Source organism: Equus caballus, chromosome 9 (assembly GCF_041296265.1).
Source record: "Equus caballus isolate H_3958 breed thoroughbred chromosome 9, TB-T2T, whole genome shotgun sequence".
Lineage (NCBI taxonomy): Eukaryota > Metazoa > Chordata > Mammalia > Perissodactyla > Equidae > Equus > Equus caballus.
Window position 1 is genome coordinate 27,806,826 of NC_091692.1, and position 22,976 is coordinate 27,829,801.

Here is a 22,976-nt window from a genome sequence, read left to right on the forward strand (position 1 = left end):
GGAAGTGAGTGGGGTTTTGTTCTCTGTACTGTTAGCAGGGCCTCTCTTGGGTCTCCTGCCTGCCCTTCCCCTAATTTTTCTCGTGAGCACCGCTGAGGCCTGTGGAGGAATGCTGGTGCGTGAGCGTAGACTTTGTGTCGGGTTCCCAGGGATTCTACGCTCAGTGTTCGCCTACATCCGGCTTTTAGTGGTTGTGAATGTTGCCGTTGTTTTCTTCTTACCCCCTTGTATGGCACCTGCCTCTTCCTCCCGTACTCAGTTTTTTTGTCTCTTGTTAGAGGGGCTTGTCACCCTTTGGAGCTCAGTTCACCTGATTGAGAGGACCACAGCTTTCTGACATGCTGCTTTGTCTCATTCTTAGGGTGAGAACAAGATTCTCTTATGGCTACAGAGTTTATTCTAGTTTTCTTCTTTTCTCTATTGGCTACCACCTCTCTAACATTGAGAAACCTGGCTCACATTGTCTTTAATATGTAGACTTATTTGATCAATTCCCCTGTATGTAACCAATTTCCCATCACTGCCACCATCCTCTGCCACTCACAGATACCACCTTACTCCATTCGGGTTATGACATCCCAAACCAGGCTACTTATGTGTCTGGATGCCATCCTCATTTCACTCAGCTCTCACCCCCATGCTTACCCCAACCTTGGCTTCCCTCTTTTTCCCACTCAGGCCCCAGCACCCCACTCTCGCCTCTTCTGTGCTTGGGCTTTGACTCTCCACTTTAGGACACCCAGTATGGATGCCCTCGTCACCCTACCTGGGCTCAAATACTCCAGGCCACCCCTCCATACAGGTGCCTGCTTCACTCTGGCCCACCTAATGGCTACAGGACTGATTTGTTCAAGAAGGGAAAGAAGGGGAAAGAGGAAGGAGAAGAAGGGAGAGTGGATGGGAAAAAGGAAGGCGCATGCACTTCTGTAAGGAAAGACTGAGTTTCTGAATTAGTAACCATGCTTTAGGTGTAAATAAACTAATAAATATATTTTAAGCATGTGTATTTTGTCTTTCTAACAGGTTATGAAGTTCATGGGATGGAAAAAATACCAGAGGAAGGACCAGCACTTATAATTTTTTATCATGGAGCTATTCCCATAGATTTTTACTACTTCATGGCTAAAATTTTTATCCAGAAAGGCAGAACTTGCCGAGTAGTAGCTGATCACTTTGTCTTTAAAATTCCAGGTAAATTTTCACGGTAGATAATGATATTAAAATATTTAATTAACATGATCAAACTATGTGATAGTTTATGTCTCTGAGCTCTCTGGTATCGTTTGGAAGAGCTTTTTGCCTTTTCAGGGTGACACCCTTGGAACTCCAATTTAAGAGTGTCTAATTATCCTTTTTAAGTAATATATCTAAATGTCAAAACTTTATGGCCAAAATTTTCTTTCTTTATTAACTGGTATTTAGTCATTATTTTCCGAAGTTAAATCCTGAGCTTCACTTCTTAAAAATAAATATAACTTTTGCCAAACAATTAATATATGTTTTGGTGTAGCAGATAGTTTATTTTTCATATGACGAATTTTTTCAATGATTTTTGGAGTTTAGTTTTATAATGATTAGTGTTTGATTACTGTCAGTTTGATAGCAAATCAAAATTAGTAAAAAAATTAGCCAGGATGTATTTTGTCTTCATGTAGAATAATATTTCCTCAGAAATCCTGTCCTAAAGAGTCTATTATATCTTTTATCATACTTGACTTGCCTGGTAGACTTATAACGCTTAAAATTGAGGACTACATTCTTTTTAATCTGTTCATAAAGGCTTTCTACCTTTTAAAAAAGATTAATTAGCTGAATGGTTTCAAACATGATAAAGTTTTAAAAAATCATTCTAAAATAAACTCATTGAGATTAAATCTTATTTTCTTCTGTCACTAAATCACCAGAAACAAGCTAAGAAAGTGTATAATATGTTCTCTGGAATAATAAAAGCAAAGGCCACCCATCAACCAGGCAGATAAACACCAAGCAGTGAATGAAATGACAATCTACTCAGTGCCTTTCATAGACATGGTTAATGTTTTGCATATCCTTGTGTCACTAAAAAGCCCTTTCTGCTTTGTCTGTAAACTAAATTGGCTATAAAAAATTTTTCTTTAGAAAGTAATATGATCACTTTATAATAAATTTGGAAACTAGAGAAGAGTAGACTATCATTATAATCTCACCACCCTAACATAGCCAGTTATCAGTTTGATTTATTTTGCTTCATTTTTGACTTGAATTTTTCACATATTTGCAAACTATTTTGTGTTCTTTTTAAAAAAAATTTAATTTAGCATTAACATTTTCCCATATTTTATAAAGAATAGTTTTAATGTGTGACTAAAATACTTGATTAAGTAGTTTTCTCTTATGGAACATTAGGTTGTTTCCATTTTTTTTTTCTTTTTATACATAATAGAATGTGAATATTTTTATTTAACATTTGGCTTTTTTTTGTGGTGAGGAAGATTGTCCCTGAGCTAACATCTGTGCCAGTCTTCCTCTATTTTTTTTGTATATGGGATGCTGCTTCCACGTGGCTTGGTGAGTGGTATGTAGGTCTGCGCCCAGGATCCGAAGCTGTGAACTCTGGGCCGCCAAAGTTGAGTACACAATCTTAACCACTACACCACTGAGCTGGCCCCTAGTATTTGGCTTTTAAACTATTTTTTTCCTCTTTATGATCTTGTAATTTATATAACCTCCCCTGTTCATTTCTTACGAGAATGCATATAGTTAAATCAGTGAACTTTTAATGTAATGTAGGATGAAAACTATTTCAGTCTTAATAATATTTATAATCTTGCTTCAGATCCTTAAACCTATGAGAAGTTTGGTTAGTCTGTACAGTTTTCACTACCCATCCCCATATTTTCCAGTCTCAAGGAATAATGTATACTAACATCAGTCCTCTAAAGTTCCAGTTTAGGATTTGGTTAAAATATTTAATTACTGATAGAATTATTTCTTGCATCTATAAGTAGTTATAATTTGAAAAACTGTATAATATTAAGACCTAGAATTAGCTGTTCCTGAGTTAAACACTCACTTTATTAAAAACTCTTAGTGATTTTGCTATTATTATTGATTTTAAAAAATTTAATTGTGGGGCCTGGCCCCGTGGCATAGTGGTTGAGTTTGCACACTCTACTCCGGTGGTCCAGGGTTCACAGGTTCAGATCCCCAGCACGGAGTCAAGCCACACTATGGTAGCATCCCACATAAAATAGAGGAAGATTGGCACAGATGTTAGCTCAGCAGCAATCTTCTTTAAGCAAAAAGAGAAAGATTGGCAAAAGATGTTAGCTTAGGGCCAAGCTTCCTTACCAAAAAAATTAAAAAAAAAATTGTGGAATTAACATCTAACTTTTCGTTTCAATAGATTTGATTGTGGCTTGCCAATTTTGGCAGGGCTAAGCATAGTCAGATTCATGTTCTCTTGAGTGATTCTCTTACAGGGTTCAGCGAAGATTAGTTTGGTGATGGCTGATGGGTTACCATTTCCGATTGCACTAATAAATACTGTAGACAGTGTTTGGCCATGAGATGCAGCAGAAGGTGCTTTGGCCATACATGCCTGAACCGGAATCTCTGCCCTGCCATTTGCTAAGTGTGTGACTTTGAGCAAGCTACTACTCTCTGAGCCAACTTTCCTCATCTGTAAAATGGGGATAAGAATCCCTGTTTTGCAAAGTTTCTGTGAATTTTAATTGAGTTTGAATACATAAAGTAGCCAGAGTAGTAGATGATCACTAAGGAGGTGATCATTAGTAGGTGATCCAGAAGACATAATTATTACTTTACCAACAGTATTAATCTTACATTAACCCTAAGAGTTCTTGTTGATTTTAAAAAACGTAAAGAAGAACTTGCTGATTGAAGTATAGATAGTAAGTTGTGTAGATTGTGAAAATTTTTGTCTTAAAGAATAGACAAGAAGTACTTAAGATATGTCTTCATCCTAATGTTTCTTACAGGGTTTAGTTTATTACTTGATGTATTTTGTGCTCTACATGGACCAAGAGAAAAATGTGTTGAAATTCTGAGGAGTGGTCACTTGTTAGCTATTTCACCAGGTGGAGTTCGAGAAGCCCTAATTAGTGATGAAACCTACAACATCGTATGGGGTAATCGTAAAGGCTTCGCTCAAGTTGCAATTGATGCAAAAGTGGTGAGTTGGATAAAACTAATTATTAAAGTAAAGCTAGGTTAAATTTAAAATAAATGCTTAAATAGTGAGCCAAAGTATATAAGAATGTAGATACTTACATTGCACTGTTTTAAAAATCAGTGTATATAGCTCTTTATAAGGTAACAATAGAGAAATATATTTCTTGTGCATGGGAAGCCATCTTTAAGAAAAATAAATCTGGAAATCTGGCAAATATCTAGCAGAGTTTTATTTTACATTTCAAAATCTGGCTTCTTTTAATCAGATTTGTAAAATTCTTTGTATTCCCTCAGTTATCTTTTTTCGTAAGTATAATCCAATTCTATGTATTTTAATCTTTTGGTACAATTGAGTTGGCATATTTCAATGCTGGTTGTTGGTTGGTTCCATTACAATTCTTTCATCTTTGACCGATTTATATAACAATAGGACTCAAATAATATGTGACTCCTATCATTTTTTATCAATAAATGTGATCAGCTATCTAGTAGTATGAAGATGAGAAATAGATATTGATGTAATTTTGATATTTTTAAAGACTTTATGAATGAATTAGTCACTAAAATTAAGTGTTGCTCTGGGATTCACTGTAATTATTCTACTTGGTAGACTGAAGAATGTGAAAGCCATTTGTCCCTTTCTTTTGCTTTGGTTAGTATTTCTTAGCTTTGTGGTCTCCATATTGTACTTTATCCTATGAAACACTTATTTATTACTTATGGAATGTTTCTTCTTTGTTTTCATTTTAGATTGTCTGTCAGAAAAAGAAATTGTAGTACCTTTGGCAAGGTGGTGGTGTTTTTTCAGGCCAGTTAGTTAGAATACTGTCAGTCCTTTCACATTTCGCTTTTTTTGTATACCCATTGCTGCCACATAAAGAGACCAGTCTGCACCCTTAGCTTGCCTGTTCACCTTGCAAATACAGACTGTTGATTAAAAAGGAAAAGATTATGGGTGACTCATTCTAACCCAAGACCAGTATTTGAAGAAGAATGGAAATTTTTATATAAGTTTTTGGTTGCAAAGTTAAAGTGCATTGAGCTTTGTTCTCTCCCGTACATGTGTGTATATAACTCCTAGAAGTAAGTTATTGCTACAGTGCTTTAATAATGTGATCCTAGTATAAAAGTTAATGTGCCTGCCCAAGTGCTTAACAATAGACAATGTAAAAATTTAAACACTACTGTCCTTCAGTAGATTGTCAACTCCCTGAGGACAAGGCCGTCCTTTATATTCTGAGTCCCTAGAACAATGACTAGCACTTAGTAGGCTATTTGTATTTGTTGAATTGAATTGATTTTTTTAAACACAATATTAAACATTACTAGAAAGGAGCTTTTTGAATTTAATTTTATGTTAATAGTATTAGTGATATAGAAAATTAACTTATAACACATTTATTTTCCAAAAAGTCTTAAGTCCTGATATAGAAAACAAAACCTTAGACTATATGAATAATATAGACTACAAAAGGATATATGCACAGTTGTACAAAAAGTAAGAAAAACCAATGTAATGTGTATTAAAGCAATGATAAAAGCTAAAAACCTAATCAAAGATAGTTCAATTTTTAGGCTTATATTTTGAAAGAATTATTTCTTCTAAGTTTTAAGATAAAAATGACAAAAATAGATTTGGAATCACATAAATTGATCATCGGATTCTAATTTCTCAGCTTTGAGTTTACAGTTTTAAGGAACATCATCTGGAAGAAGGCCTGAAAGAAAGAAATTATATAGAGAAAGAAACTCTTTTTTCCAATCCTTGAAAGAGTTTCTAGAGAATTGACATAATCTAGATAATTTAATTAAGGCTTTTATACAAAAATGAGAAAATTTAATAAACAGTCTTTTCTAAGTTTTAAAACAAAAGTCTTTAACGTTTGCTGATTTACAAAATAGCAATATAAGTTTGATAACTATTGTACCACTTCAACTTTTTGTAGTGCTTTTAAAGGCTTTCTGTTGGTACTCCTGTAGTAAGTAGGTGACATATGTAATTATTCCAATGTTGCAGATGAGGAAACTCAGTCACAGAGAGATGAAGGGATGGAGGGATCGGGTCATGCAGCAAGGCAGAAGCAGAGCAGAGCAAACAGTTCAGGACTGCAGGCAATGGTGCTGTTGCCATCCCTGACTGCGTTTCACAGTGAGTCTGCTGACCTTGAGATTAGAGGGGCCTTCCAGGTACATGAGGGAAATCTCTCAGTCACATGAGGATATAGTTGTAAATGGCACAAGTATCCCGTCTGGAAAACCCCTTCACAGGCCTCACACAATTATCGTAAACTTTGAGTAAAAATTTAAGACTGTTGTTGCAGGATTAACTACATTTAAATTGTGACGTAGAAATTAAATTGAAAAAAAATCTAGATTGTCAATGCAAGTTCGTAAAATATTGGTAGAAAATATTTAAGGTTCATCTGAAAGTTACAGGCTTTTTGATATAACATAAATCTCTTATTTTGTGAGTTTCTGAGAATTATGGTTTTGATAAGTAGTTTTAGGTCGCTTCATATCTAAATAAGTTGGGAAAAAAATTTGCCCATTTACTCTAATTGGAAAACAACAGATGTAAAAGAAAATAGCATTTGTTTCAATAAAATTGTTTATGTGTATTATTGTAATCTATAAAAAACCTTTGAGATAGGAAAATTATTATTACCCCCATTTTTTACATGAAGACTTAGACATGGTAAGTAACTTGTCAAATGGTTCCTGCTTTTTTTAGTGGCGAAGACTCCAAGACCATGTTAAATTGATTCCGCAAGACTAGTTTTACCAAAATACACCTCTCTCTCTCTTGCACACATATGTGCACACACGTACATACAAAGACACATGTATACATGTAAGCAGAATTTAATTCTGGGTTACTTATGCAGCTACCTTGTATACAAAGTATGTACAAGGAAAGGAATGAATAGTTGTTCTAGAGTATCCAGTTGTAACAAGGTAATAATGGTTTGTAGCTTTAAGGCTGCAAGCTTGAATGCAAATTTAGAAACCATGTGTCCAGACTATAGCCTGGAATACCCAACCTGCTAGGGTAAGCTTTCTCCTGTTTAGTAGAGTCTAGAAAAGTCCAGCTTCTGGAGAGTTAGCTATTTAAAGGATGATATGTAACCTGAAGAGTCTTTATAAAGTGCACACTTGAATACAACTTTGCAGTTCATGCTAGTCAGTAGACATAAATCCAGCAGTACTGGTCAGAGAAGGCAGAATGGTATATATATATATATATATATATATATATATATATATATATATATATGAGCTGAATGGTTTTTGGGCATTTTAAATTTTCACCTCTAAAGACATTTTATAGCTATTGAAGACATTAGGATTTCAACCTTTTATTTTACAAAACTAGTGGTGGTTTTCTAGATTATAATCTGAATTTTTTACAAAAGAGTCAGTATACTTTGTCTTATGTGTTAGCTTTGTCAGTTAACTCCATCAGATTTTAAATTCTTTACCTGACTACTTTTCTTTACCTGACTGCTCGTTTTTCTAACTGGTTTTAAGATTGCTACTGCCTATTTCTGCCTAATTCGTTAGAAGCAATGTCTCTCTGTTCTGTTTGTTCATTCATCACACTTTCTTTTAGCACTAAATCTGTTCCAGGCACTGTTCTAGGTGCCGGGGGTACAGTAGTGAACAAAGCAATGTCTCTGCTCTTAGGGGTCTTCCTTCTGGTGAGAGGAGAGATGCAATAAATAAATGATCAGTTACATGTGACGCAATAAGTTTTATGAAGAAAGCTATACTTTTAGTCTCTTTCCTTCTGTCCACCATGTTTTACTGTTTTCCAAAGCTGAACAGGAATGACTTTTTAAATGTTAGCTTATTTAAATATTTCAAACTCTGCTCACTAAGGCAGGTAATTCTGATTTAGGCAAATGCTGATGGTAGACTACAAGTAGAGTGGTGCTCACTCCCTTCCCCAAGTTTTATCTATTGTAAAACATCATTTAATTTGGTATATTTTGTACACAGGTTAAAGTGTTTCATTCAATTTTTTATCTACTTCAGTTCCACCATAGCATAACCTCCTTGCATGATCCTTTGCTACTTCATCCATTGTTTTATGACGTTTAGTTAATGTCGCCATTTAAAAAAGTCATACTTAATCATTGATATTCATGGAAAAATAAAACCCATGAATATGTGAGCAGAAATCCTCTAAAACTGATATACAAAGTTCTTTTCTATATTTCCTTTTTCTTTTTGAGGAAGATTAGCCCCATGCTAACATCTGCTGCCAATCCTCCTCTTTATTTTGCTGAGGAAGGCTGGCCCTGAGCTAACATCCGTGCCCATCTTCCTCCGCTTAATATGTGGGATGCCTGCCACAGCATGTAGCTTGACAAGCGGTGCCATGTCCGCACCCGGGATCCAAACCGGCGAACCCTGGGCTGCCGAAGCGGAATGTGCACACTTAACTGCTGTGCCACTGGGCTGGACCCCGCTTTTCTTTTGAAGTGAATCTTGTAGTTACTTTTCATTGATGTTGGACATTTTTAGGTTTAATAAGCTCACACACAAAAAATGGACCCATCATTTAAATTTATATAAATTTGCTGTAGAGAGAATCTCTATCTTGTAACTTTTCCTTCAGTGAGCATACTATTCAGTAGCACACTAAAACCAATTTAATTTACCAGATTCATTTTATTTAATGACGTTATGATAACTGTAATCTTTATTTCGAGTTTCAGGTGATTATGTGGAATGATAGGAAAGCTGGTAAATGAAATACTAGATACTACCACTAGAGGGTGGTGTTTCCCATTTATATTTTTACAAATGATCAAGTTAAATTTAGTCTGATAAATCACACTAGTGATAAAGTATATCTTTATTTTAAAATACCCTATTTTCATAATCTTAAACAGGCTCTTAAAAGTTTGCACTAGTGACTCAATAGAGACATTGAATGGATTAATTTATTTACTTTTTAATTCAAATTCTCTCTTTAGCCCATTATTCCTATGTTTACACAAAATATTCGAGAAGGATTTAGATCACTTGGAGGAACAAGTAAGTTCTGATTCATATGGTTTTTATAATTATAATGTAGTATTTAGAATGTAACATTTTAAATATTTGGGCTTTTGAACTCTGTAAGGAATCCTATTGAATTGTCACTTTAGATAATGGATGTACTATTTAGATGTTTTTCTGTGTAAAGTCTAAATGATAACTGATTCTAAGTAATGGCAGTTCTTTAGTTAGATTTTTGTTGAGTCTCATATACATACTGAAGCTTATTTGTCAAGGGTTTTTTGAAATTACAGAGTGAATTATCTAATTTACTGTGTTAAACCATATTGTTGAGGTTTAGAACAAATTTACGTATTACCCAGACTATCTTCCTAACTTACCCCTGAAGGAATATGATGTTGAAATAAGATTAACAAGCTAAGGAGATACCATTTGCTTTGGTTTATTTCTGTTACTTCTTGCTTTTTGTTTTTTTGTTTTTTTTTAAATATTTTGAACTACGATACATTTACATTGAAGAGTTCTTTTTGCCTACCTCTAATTTATTGATAACAGAATAATTTGGATCTAGTTATAGGAGTGATAACAGTTAGATTTTGCTTTTTCTTTGCTGTAGCTTTGTTGCTTTCTTTTATTTTGAAATTTTTGTAGTTTGTTTTTGTATCCGCTGGTTTATGTGTTCTAGCTAATTGATTATATTTTATATCCCTAGCACTGTATTGTTAGTGTTCCCATCCACATGCAACTCTCCTCCTGAAGAGCTTTAAACTGCTGTTGTTTCTTTTATGTCTAATGTTAGTATATTGTTGGTATTCCATTATGTTTTTTAGGTCTTACTTTTTTTTTCCAAATTTAAGTGGAAAGGCAGATTGATGTAATATTTAACTTTTGTTGTAGAATTATTTCTTCTAATTTTCTTTGGATTATTTCTGCAGAATTTAAGTTGCAACCCAGAAGTTATTCCTAATTTTGTTTCTTTAATTGTAAAGTGGTTTTAAAATTCTTTTTGACTTTTTCTTTTACATTAACAGTTGAATATCTCAAAAATTAGTCTAGTGATTTTTTTGAGTATTACTTTGGGTCTTATGGTATATTCTCTGTTTCCTTATGTAAACAGTGTTTTAAAGTTTCAGTATAGTTCATGACTGTGTATTTCATGTTGCTTGCCGTTTTGGATTCATTTTTTTTTTAAACTTAGTCCATCAGTTTGTTTTACATTATTACCACTTCTAAAAATCTTGCTAAATTTCATTCTTGGTCATTTGCATTAATAATTCCTTGCTTGTGTTTTTTTCAATTTACAATAATGTTTTTAGTCTTTACCCAGTTTATTGGATTTTTATTACCCATTTTAGTCTCAGGTTTACATTAATTTACCTTATGCTTCCTTTTTTTTCTTCTTTTGTTCATATAAGTCATGTATTTGAGAGTCTCTAGACTTTTTAGCTTCTAGATTTGGTTGAAGTCTTTACCCTTTGTTTTGCCTTTTAGGATTCTCATATTTTTTAAAGATCGTCTTTTCTTTTTGATTAACAAACATTATTTTGTTGAGCACTTTTAGGTTTACAGAAAAATTGAGTGGAAAGCACAGAGGATATATACCCCTCTCGTCCCCCAGTTTCTCCTATTAACATCTTGCATTATTGTGGTACGTTTGTAACAATTGATGAGAAGCTCATCTTTTAAAAAAAAAATACTGTATTAATTGCCAGGAGGTGATACTGTTTTCCACCTTGCTCGAAGTCTTACGTATTACAGTTTGAAAGTTTACAATTACATTCTCAGAATATTTAACCAATTAAAATGATTTTGTTACTTTAAAACAGGGTTTTTTAGGTGGCTTTATGAAAAATTCCGCTATCCATTTGCTCCAATGTATGGAGGTTTTCCAGTGAAGTTACGCACCTATTTAGGGGATCCCATTCCGTATGATCCAAAGATAACAGCAGAAGAATTAGCTGAAAAGGTGAATTATTCTTTATTTCTTAGTCTTCGGATGGATTTTTGCTTTCAATTATCATATTAAAAATTTATTTATTCATTTATTTATTCATTCATTCAATAAACATGTTTCAGATCTGTGGGGACTTTCCACCCAGGGGACATTTGGTTACGTCTGGAGACATTTTTTATTGCCACGATGGATAGGACTTGGGAGGTGGTGGTGCTACTGGCATCCAGTTGGTATAGGCCAGGGATGCTGGTAAACATTCTAAAATGCACAAGACAGCCCCCACAACAAAGAACTGTCCATTCTAAACGGGCAGTATGCTGACATTGAGAACCCCTGTTCTTGGCACTGATAGTTATGAAGTTTTGTAAGTGATGTTCAGAAAAAGAAAGCTTTGACCTCCATGAAAAGAAAGAAATTGTTCCTGTCTGGTAGAAATATCTTGGGAGGAAAATGGAATCGTGTTTAAGAGTGTGGATTATGAAGTCAGGTTGTTCCTGGCTCTGCTATTTGCTTGCTGTGAGACCTTGGGCAGTCCCCACCTCACTCTCCTAGTCTGCAGAGCAGAGAAGAGGATAGTACCCACTCATAGTTATCCCTGAGGAGTGCATGGGGTTCTTCATGTTGATTGTTTAGAACAATGTCTGGCAGATAGTAAGTGCTCCATGAATGCTGGCTTACTGTTGTCATGGTCCACTGGGGCGGATAAATAACGGGATCGGTGTTTATAATGTGATAAGTGTTACCACAATGGTGTGCCTATGGCAGAGTTTCTCACCCCGGGCACTATCGACATTTTGTTACGGGGCCTGTCCTGTGCGTTGTGGGATATTTACCACCATCCCTGGCCTCTACTCACTAGATGCCACTAACTCTCCCCCTCCCCACCTCTCACCAGTAATGACAATTAAAAAGTGTCTCTAGACACTGCCATATGTCCCCACAGAGGGCAAAATCTCCCCTGGTTAAGAACTGCTGTGCAGGGTATTATGGAAGCACAAAGGAAAGGCATCTAAATTAGATCAGGGACGCCTCCTTGAGGGAGGTAATACTTGGACTGAGTTCTGAAAGACAAGAAGGGATTAGCTGGGCAAAGAGTAATGAGGTAGAAGAAACTGAATGTTTAAAGGGACGGCAACATGAAATAGTAGAAAATCTTTGGGAAGTTGAGGGTAGTCTGGTTTAGCTACTAGGGAGATTGCAGGAGATGAACCTAGAAATGTAGGGAGGGTCTAGACTGTGATGGCCTAAAATTGATTTTGTTTCCTGGAAGTCGGGGGAGCTGTTGAGAGCAGACGACTGAGGTAGTAGGTTTGCATTTTGAAAGATCACTAGAAGCAAGATGGAGGCTGACTTTGCATGAGACCAGTAGAAGCTCAAAGGGGAAGGAGACTGCTTTGTGAGGGAAAAGTAGGCAAAGCTTCCTAGAATGAGAGCATCTGTGGTGGGTTTTGAAAGATGGGCATGACTTGGACGTGTGGACTTGGGGCGGGGGGGAAGCGTATGAACAAAGAAACAGTGGAAGGAAAGCTGACCGCTTATACCAACAGTGCTGAGCAGTCTGATGTGATTAGAATAGCAAGGTTGGGATAGACCTAATAAATTCTCCTCCAGGAATTTTGCAAAGCACATTAACGTGTTAAAGGTTCTAGGGAGCCCTGCAGTAAAGGGATCTATTTAACTTTGTTTCAAAGAGCATTTCCCAGTCTCATCTGACCAAAACTCTCTCCCTGTTTTCCCGTGAATAGCACTTAATAATAGCTGTGGAATAAAGTTGGGGGATCACTAGCTTAGTGGGTAGAGTTTGGTTAAGATCAAACTGGGAAAGTAAGTAGGAGCTACATTTTTAGCCCCTTAAATATCAGACTAGGGAATTGGTCTACCAAATACATTTCAATTGGGGTTGGCCTCTGTTTGCAAGTGGCTTACATTGGTTCCACTCAAATTTTTTTGGCCAAGGCAAGCAGATGTATGACCTCTTCCTCTACAATGGTTTGTGAAAATGACTCTAGCAATTGTGATTATGTAGATACATATAAATAAAAGTGCAGAGGTTATGCTATTTTTTTTTTTAGTTTTCTTATTTATTTATTTTTTTGTGAGGAAGATTGGCCCTGAGTTAACATCTATTGCCAATCTTCCCTTTTTGCTTGATGAAGATTGTTGCTGAGCTAACATCTGTGCCAATCTTCCTCTATTTTGTATGTGGGACACCGCCATAGCATGGCTTGATGAGCGGTATGTAGGTCCTCTCCCGGGATCTGAACCCGTGAACCCCAGGCCGCCGAAGCAGAGCACATGAACTTAACCACTGGTCTGGGTCCTAGTTTATTTTTTAAGAGCTGAGGTTATGCTATGAATTTTTGTCTCTAGTTCCCAGAACAGTGTTAGGTGTTTAACTAGATCTCAGTAAATATTTGAGGAATGAATGAATTAGATAATGATCTCCTTATTTACTTGAAAGGGAGAGCAAAGTACAAACTTGAGAGATTTTACAGCTATAGAGTGTACCACACTTGAAAACTAATTCTATATAGTTACCTGCAGGATATCCAGGTATATATTTATGTACATAGGTTTTTGGAAATATTGTACTAGAGTTTGGGAGAGAAGTCAGAATCGGTGATAAAGATTTAGGAGACATTTGTACTGAGACGATTACTGAAGCCATGAGCTTTACAAGGCAGATTAGAGAGAGATTAGAGGACTGAGGAGAGACTGTGGGAGACGTAACATTTAAGGAGTGGGCCAAGGAAGTACTATGAAAGCTGACTGAGGGAAGTGGCGGAGAGGTAGGATAACAAGTCAGGTTGTATGAGAGAAGTCAGCAAGTGAGGTTTGTAAAAAAATAGGAGTGAACAGTAACATTAGTTCCTGCAAAGAGGTCGAGGAAGATGAGCATGAGAAAAGACCACTCAGTTTGCGATTATACTTTCAAAGAGTATAAAACTACATAAGAAGCAACAAATATCTTGCAATTGAATCACCTAGGAAATAGGATGAGGTATTTTGATTATAACTTTTACACCAGCCTTTTGTATACATAGCCTGACTTTTAAAAAATGTTTTAAATTATGATCAGAAACACGTAAGTTTACCAACCATGTTGAGGCGTGCCGTTCAGTAGTATCACATGTCTTCCTGTTGTGCAGCAGCTCTCTAGAGCCTTTTCATCTTGTAGAATGAAATCTCGGTACCCTCTGACACCAACTCCCCATTTCCTTCTTTCTTCTTTTTCATATATATCCATCAACACTTTATTTGGGTTCCTTTACGGGCTGCACAAGATTCTTTTCTATTTCCCAGCTTTATTGAGATATAATTGACATATAACATTGTGTAAGTCTAAGGTGTACAATGTGAAGATTTGATACATGTATATATTGTGAACTGATTACCATAATAAAGTTAGTTAACACCTCCATTATCTCACATAATTCACCATTTTTTTTGTGTGTGTGACAAGATTATTTAAGATCTACTCTCTTAGCAACTTTCAAATGTGTAAGATGGTATTCTTAACGGTAGTCACCATGCTGTTCATTAGATCCTCAGAATTTACTCATAACTGGAAGTTTATACCCTTGACCAGCATCTTCCCATTTCCGCCACCTCCCAGCCCCTGGCAACCACCAGTCTACTCTCTGTTTCCATGAATTCGGCTTTCTTAGCTTCCACATAGAAGTGAGATCATACACCAACCCTCTGTTTCCTCCTTCCCCCAGCCCTTGGCAGCCACCATTCTACTTTGTGTTACTGTGAGTTTGACTACTTTAGATTCCTCATATGAGTGGAATCATATACTATTTGTCTTTTTGTGACTTGCTATGTGTCATTTCACTTAGGATGATGTCCTCAAGTTTCATCCATATTGTAGCATGTGACAAGGTTTTCTTCTTTTTCAAGGCTTCGTAATGTTCCACTGTATGTATATACCATATTTTGTTTATCCATTCTATTCATTGATGGTCATTTGGGTTGCTTCCATTTTCTTGGCTATTGTGAATAATGCTACAGTGAACATGGATGTGCAATTATGTCTTCAAGATCCTGCTTTTAATTCTTTTGGCTGTATACCCAGAAGTAGGATTGCTGGATCATATGATAATTATATTTTTAATTTTTTGAGAAACCTCCTCCATACTGTTTTCCATAGTGGCTATGCCATTTTACATTCCCACCAACAGTGTCCAAGGGTTCCAATTTCTTCACGTCCTAATCAACACATTATTTTCTGGAGGTTCTTTATAGTAGCCATCCTAATGGATGTGGGTGGTATCTCATTGTAGTTTTGATTTGCATTTCTCTAGTGATTAATGATGTTGAGCAACTTTTCATAACTTTTTGGCCATTTGTCTTTCTTCTTTGGAGAAATGCCTGTTCAAGTCTTTTGCCCATTTTTTAACTGTATTATTTGGGTTTTCTTTGTTGTTGAGTTATAGAAGTTCTTTATATATTCTGGATATTAACCCCTTATCAGATAGATGATTTGCAAATATTTTCTCCCATTCCATAGGTTCCTTTTCACTCTGTTGGTTTTTTCGTTTATGTGCAGAAGTTTTTGAGTTTGTTATAGTTCCATTTGTCTACATTTGCTTTTGTTGCCTGTGCTTTTGGTATCATATTCAAGAAATCATTACCAAATCTAATGTTGTGAAGATTTTTCTCCTGTTTTCTTCTAGGAGTTTTATACTTTTAGGTCTTATGTTTAGGTCTTTAATCCATTTTGAGTTAATTTTTGGGTATAGTATAAGGTACACATCAAACTTCATTCTTTTTCATGTAAATACCTAGTTTTCCCACCACCATTTTTGAAGAGACTGTCTTTTCCATATTGTATGATCTTGGCACCCTTGTCAAAGATCATTTGACCCTATATACAAAGGTTTAATTCTGGGCTGTCTGTTTTGTTCCATTGGCTTGTATGTCTATCTTTATGCCAGTACCACACTGTTTTGATTACTGTAGCTTTGTAATGTGTTTTGAAATCAGTGTGTGTGAGGCCTGTAACTTTGTTCTTTTTTAATTCAAGATTACTTTGGCTGTTCAGGGCCCTTTGAAATTCCATATGAATTTCAGGGTGTTTTTTTCTATTTCTGCAAAAAATACTGTGGGATTTTGATAGAGGTTGCCTTGAATCTGTAGATCACTTTGGATGGTGTGGACATCTTAACTATATTAAATCTTCCAATCCATGAACATAGGATATCTTTCCATTTATTTGTGTCATCCTTAATTTCTTTCAGCAGTGTTTTATGGTTTGCAGTGTACAAAAATTCCTCCTCCTTGCCTAAGTTTATTCCTAAGTATTTTATTCTTTTTGATGCTGTTATAAATGAGATTGTTTTCTTATTTTCTATTCAGATTGTTCATTGTTAGTGTATAGAAACACAGCTGATTTTTGTGTGTTGATTTTATATCCTGCAACTTTGCTGAATTGTTTATTACTTCTAATAGTTTTTTGTGTGGAATCTTTAGAGTTTTCTATGTATAAAATCATGTCATCTGTGAATAGAAATAATTTTACTCTGTCTTTTCCATGCATACTCTGATTTAATCCTCACATCTACCTTATAAGGTAGCTCTCTTATTGCTGTTTTACACATGAGAAAACTGGATGAGTTATTCAGCTTTGCTAGCTTATGCTGTGATAATAACCAACCACAGAATCTTAGAGACTTAGGACAATAAAGCTTTCTTCTTGTTCATGTTGTGTTTCCCCTGAGGTCCATGTCTTTATTCTGGGATTCACCTGAAAGAACCACATGTGGGATGTTGCCATTTGCATGGCCAAAAGAAAAGGTTAGGAGTGCAACCATGAGATGGCCCTTAAAGTTTCTGTTTTAAAGTGGCTCGCTCACCCCCACTGACATTTTATTGGCCAAAGCAGTCACATGGCCACCTTGGACTTTAGTGGGGCAGGACCTGGATTCCTCCGACAGGGATGGCCCAGAAGAGAGGGGCCTAGGAGGCAGAGGGGATGAATGACTGTAATACGCTCTGCCTTACTGGGACTCGGCAAGGTCAGACATTTAGAAAAGGATGTGCAGCTGAAGTAGCTGTAATGTTGTATTAGATGAGACCGTTCAAACCAAGCAGCTGATATGGAGGAAGTTTCACAAAAGTAACATTAATGATACGTTACGTGCCTCGTGTATGAACTTCATTCTTAGAAAACTTACCTCCAGTTACTCTGCTGGTTCATTAAGTATACTCACAGTTTATTGCTCTCCTTTTCCTGAAAGTAAAACCCCATGACAGTGGTTTCCCGGGTCAGGACCTGCTCTCCACACAGTGCGACTCTTCTCTCAGCCACAAGCGATACCTTCCTGAGATGGCTCCGGGAGCCTTCCACCAGGGCTGAGACCTCCCCCCGTGACGCTGTTTGGCCCCCACACACTTTCTGTTAATATAGCACATTTCTTTGCTGCTTCCTGACAAACTCTTTCTTCTTTAGGATATAACTGAATTCTGTTTTGTTCTTTTTAAATTTTTTCTGGCCTATCAGGATTTAAGTGAGTCAGAGCTACTTAAGACTGCTTTTTACAAATACTGTCTATTTTTATGGTCACAATAGAAGGTAGTGGAGAGAGAAGGGGGAAAAAAGCCTGGATGCTAATCCCCTTTCTCCCGCTAGGCAGCAGTGCCACTTTGGATAGCTGCCATGCTCTTCTCCTGCCTTGGTTTCCTTATTTGTAGAATGGGGAAATCGAACTAGGTGATCTCAGAGGTTTCTTCCAGGTCTAAAATTAAATGATTCCTGTTCCCTTATTTTTCTCAGTTAATGAAAATATATTACTGATAGTTAAACTCCAGTAATTTTTCATATGATAGAAAAATTTACTCACATTCATGTCTCTGGTAGAGTTAGATATTTTGTGTATTAAAATATATAAATGTAGTAAAATCTTAACTATTTCAAGTTAAATAAGAAAGAAAAGGCCTTTCCGAATCATTGAAATACCTCAGTTATTGCCCCCAGTTACTTTATGGACTTTATTTTCAATACTTAAAGTAACAGAAGTAGTCTACCAAAGCATAGTTTAGTAGAATTTCTTGAGGGAATTTACTTAAATATATAGTTGCCATATCCATATTTTTTATTGTAAATTGTCATTATTGAACTAAAGTATACTTGAAATAATACTTGAAATTTTCCTTTTGTAAATATATCGTTGTGATTTTCCCATCTTCATTGTTAATAATATAAGCATAAACTATAGCATAATGACCCCTGGATTATCACAAACTCAAAATTACTAGCATCCAAATTAATGTAGAAATGAAACTTCATTTAAAAAATGGATGATAGACTGTTCAGGTATTTGATTGTGGAGAATAACCATTTTGTAAACACTATCTAAATCTAAATTAAAATACCCTGTGCTGATGCTGAAGAGGACACCTGGGATATTTCCTTAAAGTTCTCTCAGTCTTAATCTCTCTGTTGTTTTGTTTCCATGTTTACACTTTCTGTCTCTTTGCCTCTCTCTACATTCTTATACACACATCCACATATAAATACATTTATATAAATAATATATATAAATATAATATACATATTAAAGTAGAAAGAAGATGGAGAGAAGTAGATAGATTTGCATGGTATTGAGGAGGTGAAACTAATGGATGCCGTCAGTGGATTGAGTGTTATGAATGAGAAGCGTGAGTTAAGGATGACTCCCAGGCTTTGGCTTGGCTAGATTCATGGTAGTGTCATTTGCTGAAATAGGGAACTCAGGAAAGGACAGAGTGTGAGGGAGAAAGAAGGTTAGGCTAGTCTTGAATTGAGCAGTTTGAATTTGAGGTGCCTTTAAAATATTCAAGGGAAGTCTTATTGAACGTTCCTATCTGTAGCTGAGAGGGCTGGAGATAGAAATTTGAGAATCATATGCAAATAGGTGGTAATTAAAGCTGTGGAAATGGGTAAGATTACTGAACCTTTGAAGAATAAGTCAGTGCCTGATTCTGGGATTATAAATCTGCAAAAAGAGGTTGAAAGGCCAAAGCTAGCTTTTCTTCAAGTGTGTGAGTTCCAGAAGCAAGTTCAATGGTGATTGAGAAGTCAAGTAGGATTAAAAGGACGTCCATTGGATTTAGTGACAAAAGGAGGTCGTTGGTGATCTTTCCAAGAGTTGTATTTTCTTAATGCAAAGCCCTGATATTTCTTCACCCAGCAATCATTCCTTGACACCTCAATTTGTACTGAACAAATTCTGTTCTTTTTCACTTGGTATTTAACTCCATTCACGACTTAATTAAAACCTCATTTTAAAGCCTTATGCCACCCAGCTTATGAATGCATACCTGAAACTCCAGCAGAACTCTCCAACTTGCCTTTCCTTAGACAGTGTTTCCCTGTGGTCTTTCTCCTCATGCTCCTTCCTTATGGAAATCTTACTGGTCCTTGGAGACCCAGACTGAACAGTACCCCTGTTCATGCATCCTTCCCTGGTCACTGCCCACCAAAGGGGCTCTTGGTCTGAACTTTCACACCTTCTTTTCACATTTCAGATGATATGTCTCACAAATGATCTTATATTTTACTTACTTTGTACTTGATTATGCTTATTAAGTTATGCCCTCCTTGAGATTAGAAAGTTAGTTCACTAACATTATGGCTTTCAAAGCATCTAATATTTTCTGAATGAATGAATAAAATTTTAAAAAATACTTCACAGAACACAACCTATGTGTTAGTCACTGTACGAAGTACCTGAAGACACGGTTTCAATTTCATTTAATTCTTATAGTAAGTGTATGAAATAGTTCTTATTCCACAGACATGAAAACTTGTGGTTTAGAGAGGCGTATTTTTTAAATACATCTTTGGGCTAGGGTTTATTAATTATATTTAAAAAGAGATGAAGGTCCAAGATTATAAAAAAGAAGGCTCATTGAAAGGTTGGCATCTAAAAGGAAGTGTGTTTGCATGTCATGCATGCACTATCTATATGCATAAAACATTTTCTTAGATAGCCACAAACTGATTTAAAAGTAAAAATTGTTGAGGTTGGCCCAGTGGCATAGTGGTTAAGTTCGCATGCTCCACTTTGGTAGCCTGGGGTTTGCAGGTTTGGATCCTGGGCACGGACCTACATACTGCTCGTCAAGCCATGCTGTGGCAGTGTCCCACATACAAAGTAGAGGAAGATGGGCACGGATGTTAGCTCAGGACCAATCTTCCTTACAAAAAAAGAAGGGTAAAAAGTGTTGAAATTTGTCATGAATTTAATGGGAAACAAATAGTTTTAGAAGATTTCTTGATATATCCTAATTGACTTTTCTGTTGCTATGACTTAATTTAAATTCCTGGTAAACTGTCTAGAAATTAAGGTAATGAACAAAGATTATCAGCTCATTCGTAGTTTTCCTCACTTTTTCCTGTTGTGTTGCCTGATGTAATTGGTAGGTCTGGTGATGAAAGAAAAATACACAGAAGTTTATTACTGGCTGGAAAGGAGTGAAGCTACCACTTGGCTGCTAGAAAATTTCCTGCTACTTTTTTTCTTCGGATTTTTTTTCAGTCCTTTGTAGTGTTTAATGTGTGCAAGGCATTGCTGTGCTCAATGCTGGAGAAACGCTAAGCTGTATCTTAAGGAGCTTATGATCGGGGTGGGACATAGCCCTGTGGACACTAACTGTGATTCATGCGTAAGTGTAAGAAATATGCTCTGGGTGTCTGAGGAGGAAATGATCAATTCTGAGGAGAGATGGCTGCCACATTAGGGAGGGCCTTTTGAAAGTAGTGGTATAGTAACTCTTCACAAAATAAATGATCTATATTGAGAACTAAAAGAATAATGGCTTGTCTTTTGTTTTCTTAATAGACAAAGAATGCTGTTCAAGCTTTGATTGATGAGCACCAAAGAATACCGGGAAACATCATGAGTGCTTTGTTAGAACGTTTCTATAAAAAACAAAAGATCAACTAGAAGATGATTTGATACATTTATATTAATATGTGTGTCTCTAGTACTGTCTTCTAAATTTTGTAGGTACTACAATAAGTATTTTTTAACAAATCATGTTAATAAGCATCTTTTGCTGAACTTGTTTAAAATTGTATTGTCAGTTTTGTGTTTGCAATCAAATGTGTCAAATTTAAACAATAACTCATTACATGCCTATTAATTCAGAAAATGATCATGTTTCTTTTTATAAATTCCTAATGTATGATAAACATTTAGATTCTTAAAGTTAAGTTTATTAATAAGAGCAATTTATGTTAAACAAACATTCCGAAATATGCATCTAATTTCTGTATCTGTTGCACTGAGGTAATTTTGCGAGATGGCGTAACCTAGGGTTTAGGACAGACGCTTAAGTTAGAAAAGAAAATGCGCTTTCCTCTTCCTTTCATGATCTTGGGCAAATCGTGTAATGCTTTCGTGCCTCAACAATTCACTTTTTAAAAACATGTTATACTATGGTGAGCAATATTATTTTAAATTCTTTATATTTGCTGTGGTTGATAACCATAGAACCGAAATTATAAGTGAATTAATTAAACAATACCAAGATCTTTTAGAGTTTATGTATATATTTTGTTTATAAGATGTTTAAATTATTCCTTCAGATATGATGTCGAGTTGCCAAGCACAATGAAAAACATGTATTGCTTTTCATAATGAATAAAAATGTAGAAAAAATAAAATTTCTAATTATTATTATTTTTTTAGTATTGTGTTTTTAATGAGAATCTGTGAACAAACAGTATAGGGTGTTCTGTACATTGTCAGCCCTTACTATGGCATTTAATAGTGTCAGGTTAAAATCACTGTTGTGCTGTGTTTCATATCTTAGAAGTGGATTCTAGGCTGATGACAGGAGCTAAAGAAAGCTCTGCTTTTGCTCCATATCGTGGCTTGTTCAGTTTGACTTTGCAACTAGTCAGATGGTTTATTGTTTCATTAAAAATATACTTGAATGATGAATTTATGTGAACACACAGCTTTCTGAAAAATTAATGGCTTTCAATTTGTTGTCTCCTTGAAATCTGAATTTTAAAAGTATTTAAATAGAATAGTACCAGAAATCAAATGCAGTATCTCTTCTTCCTTTATAGATATTAAATTACTTGGATTTTTGTATAACAAGTGTATATGTATGATATGTGTAATGTGTATAAAATTGAACAACATAAAAATAAAAGTCAAACTGCATTGTAATTCATTTTCTTGTGAAGTTGCATGTGTGACATTTTCTTATTTTAAACTGATTTTTTTGTTTTATTGTTTATGCTTTCTCACCCACAATCATAATCATCTATCTCAGCCACAATGAATAAACCTTACTTTCCAATGTAATAAGTATATTTGAATTTCAATTTCAGTGAAAAGACTCAATTAATGATTATTTGCAGCTTTTTTCCCCTCTAGCAGTTTGCAGTGTTTATTTAAAATTGATAAATATTTCCAGAATGAATGAATAAATGATCATAAAGTGAATGAGAATAATGTTTCTGGGCAACTATTGGATTTTAAAAACTGAAGAAAAAGCAACATTCATTGCTAATGTAGCAAAAGCGATCATTTTTTGCAGTAAAGTTTACTGCTTTACTTAAAACCGTCTTTTGTTCTCTGATACTCGAACAGGAAGCCTTCCTGTCTTGCTTGATACGAGATTTTTATCTTTGCTATTTTATCTTTGAATTTAAATCTCACGTAGAAGAATGAGAGAATATGACTAAATATAGAAATATAAATAATAATGGAAAGAGGGTGTTCTTGACCCTTTTTGAAGGGAGTGTTCACAAGTCAGAATCTGAGGAAAGGTAGAGACTCTCCAGAAGCATGAACATGGCACACTTTTATGGAAATCTTTCATACCCTTTTTAAAAAAA

General features: G+C 35.4%; 1 protein-coding gene across 5 annotated transcripts in view; it reads left to right on the plus strand.

Annotated features, from left to right (window-relative positions):
* The window catches only part of TMEM68 (transmembrane protein 68), a 39,581-nt gene extending 17,275 nt beyond the window's left edge, over positions 1–22,306 (plus strand). For 4 of the 5 annotated variants that reach the window (XM_070221367.1, XM_005613141.4, XM_070221369.1 and 1 more), the window contains exons 2-6: positions 1,024–1,191; positions 3,981–4,174; positions 9,156–9,216; positions 11,007–11,146; positions 20,962–22,306. In XM_070221367.1, coding sequence (XP_070077468.1) covers positions 1,041–1,191; positions 3,981–4,174; positions 9,156–9,216; positions 11,007–11,146; positions 20,962–21,066 — 651 coding nt within the window. In that variant the 5' untranslated portion in view covers positions 1,024–1,040 and the 3' untranslated portion in view covers positions 21,067–22,306. 5 annotated transcript variants of the gene reach the window in all.
* Positions 22,307–22,976: the final 670 nt, after the last annotated feature.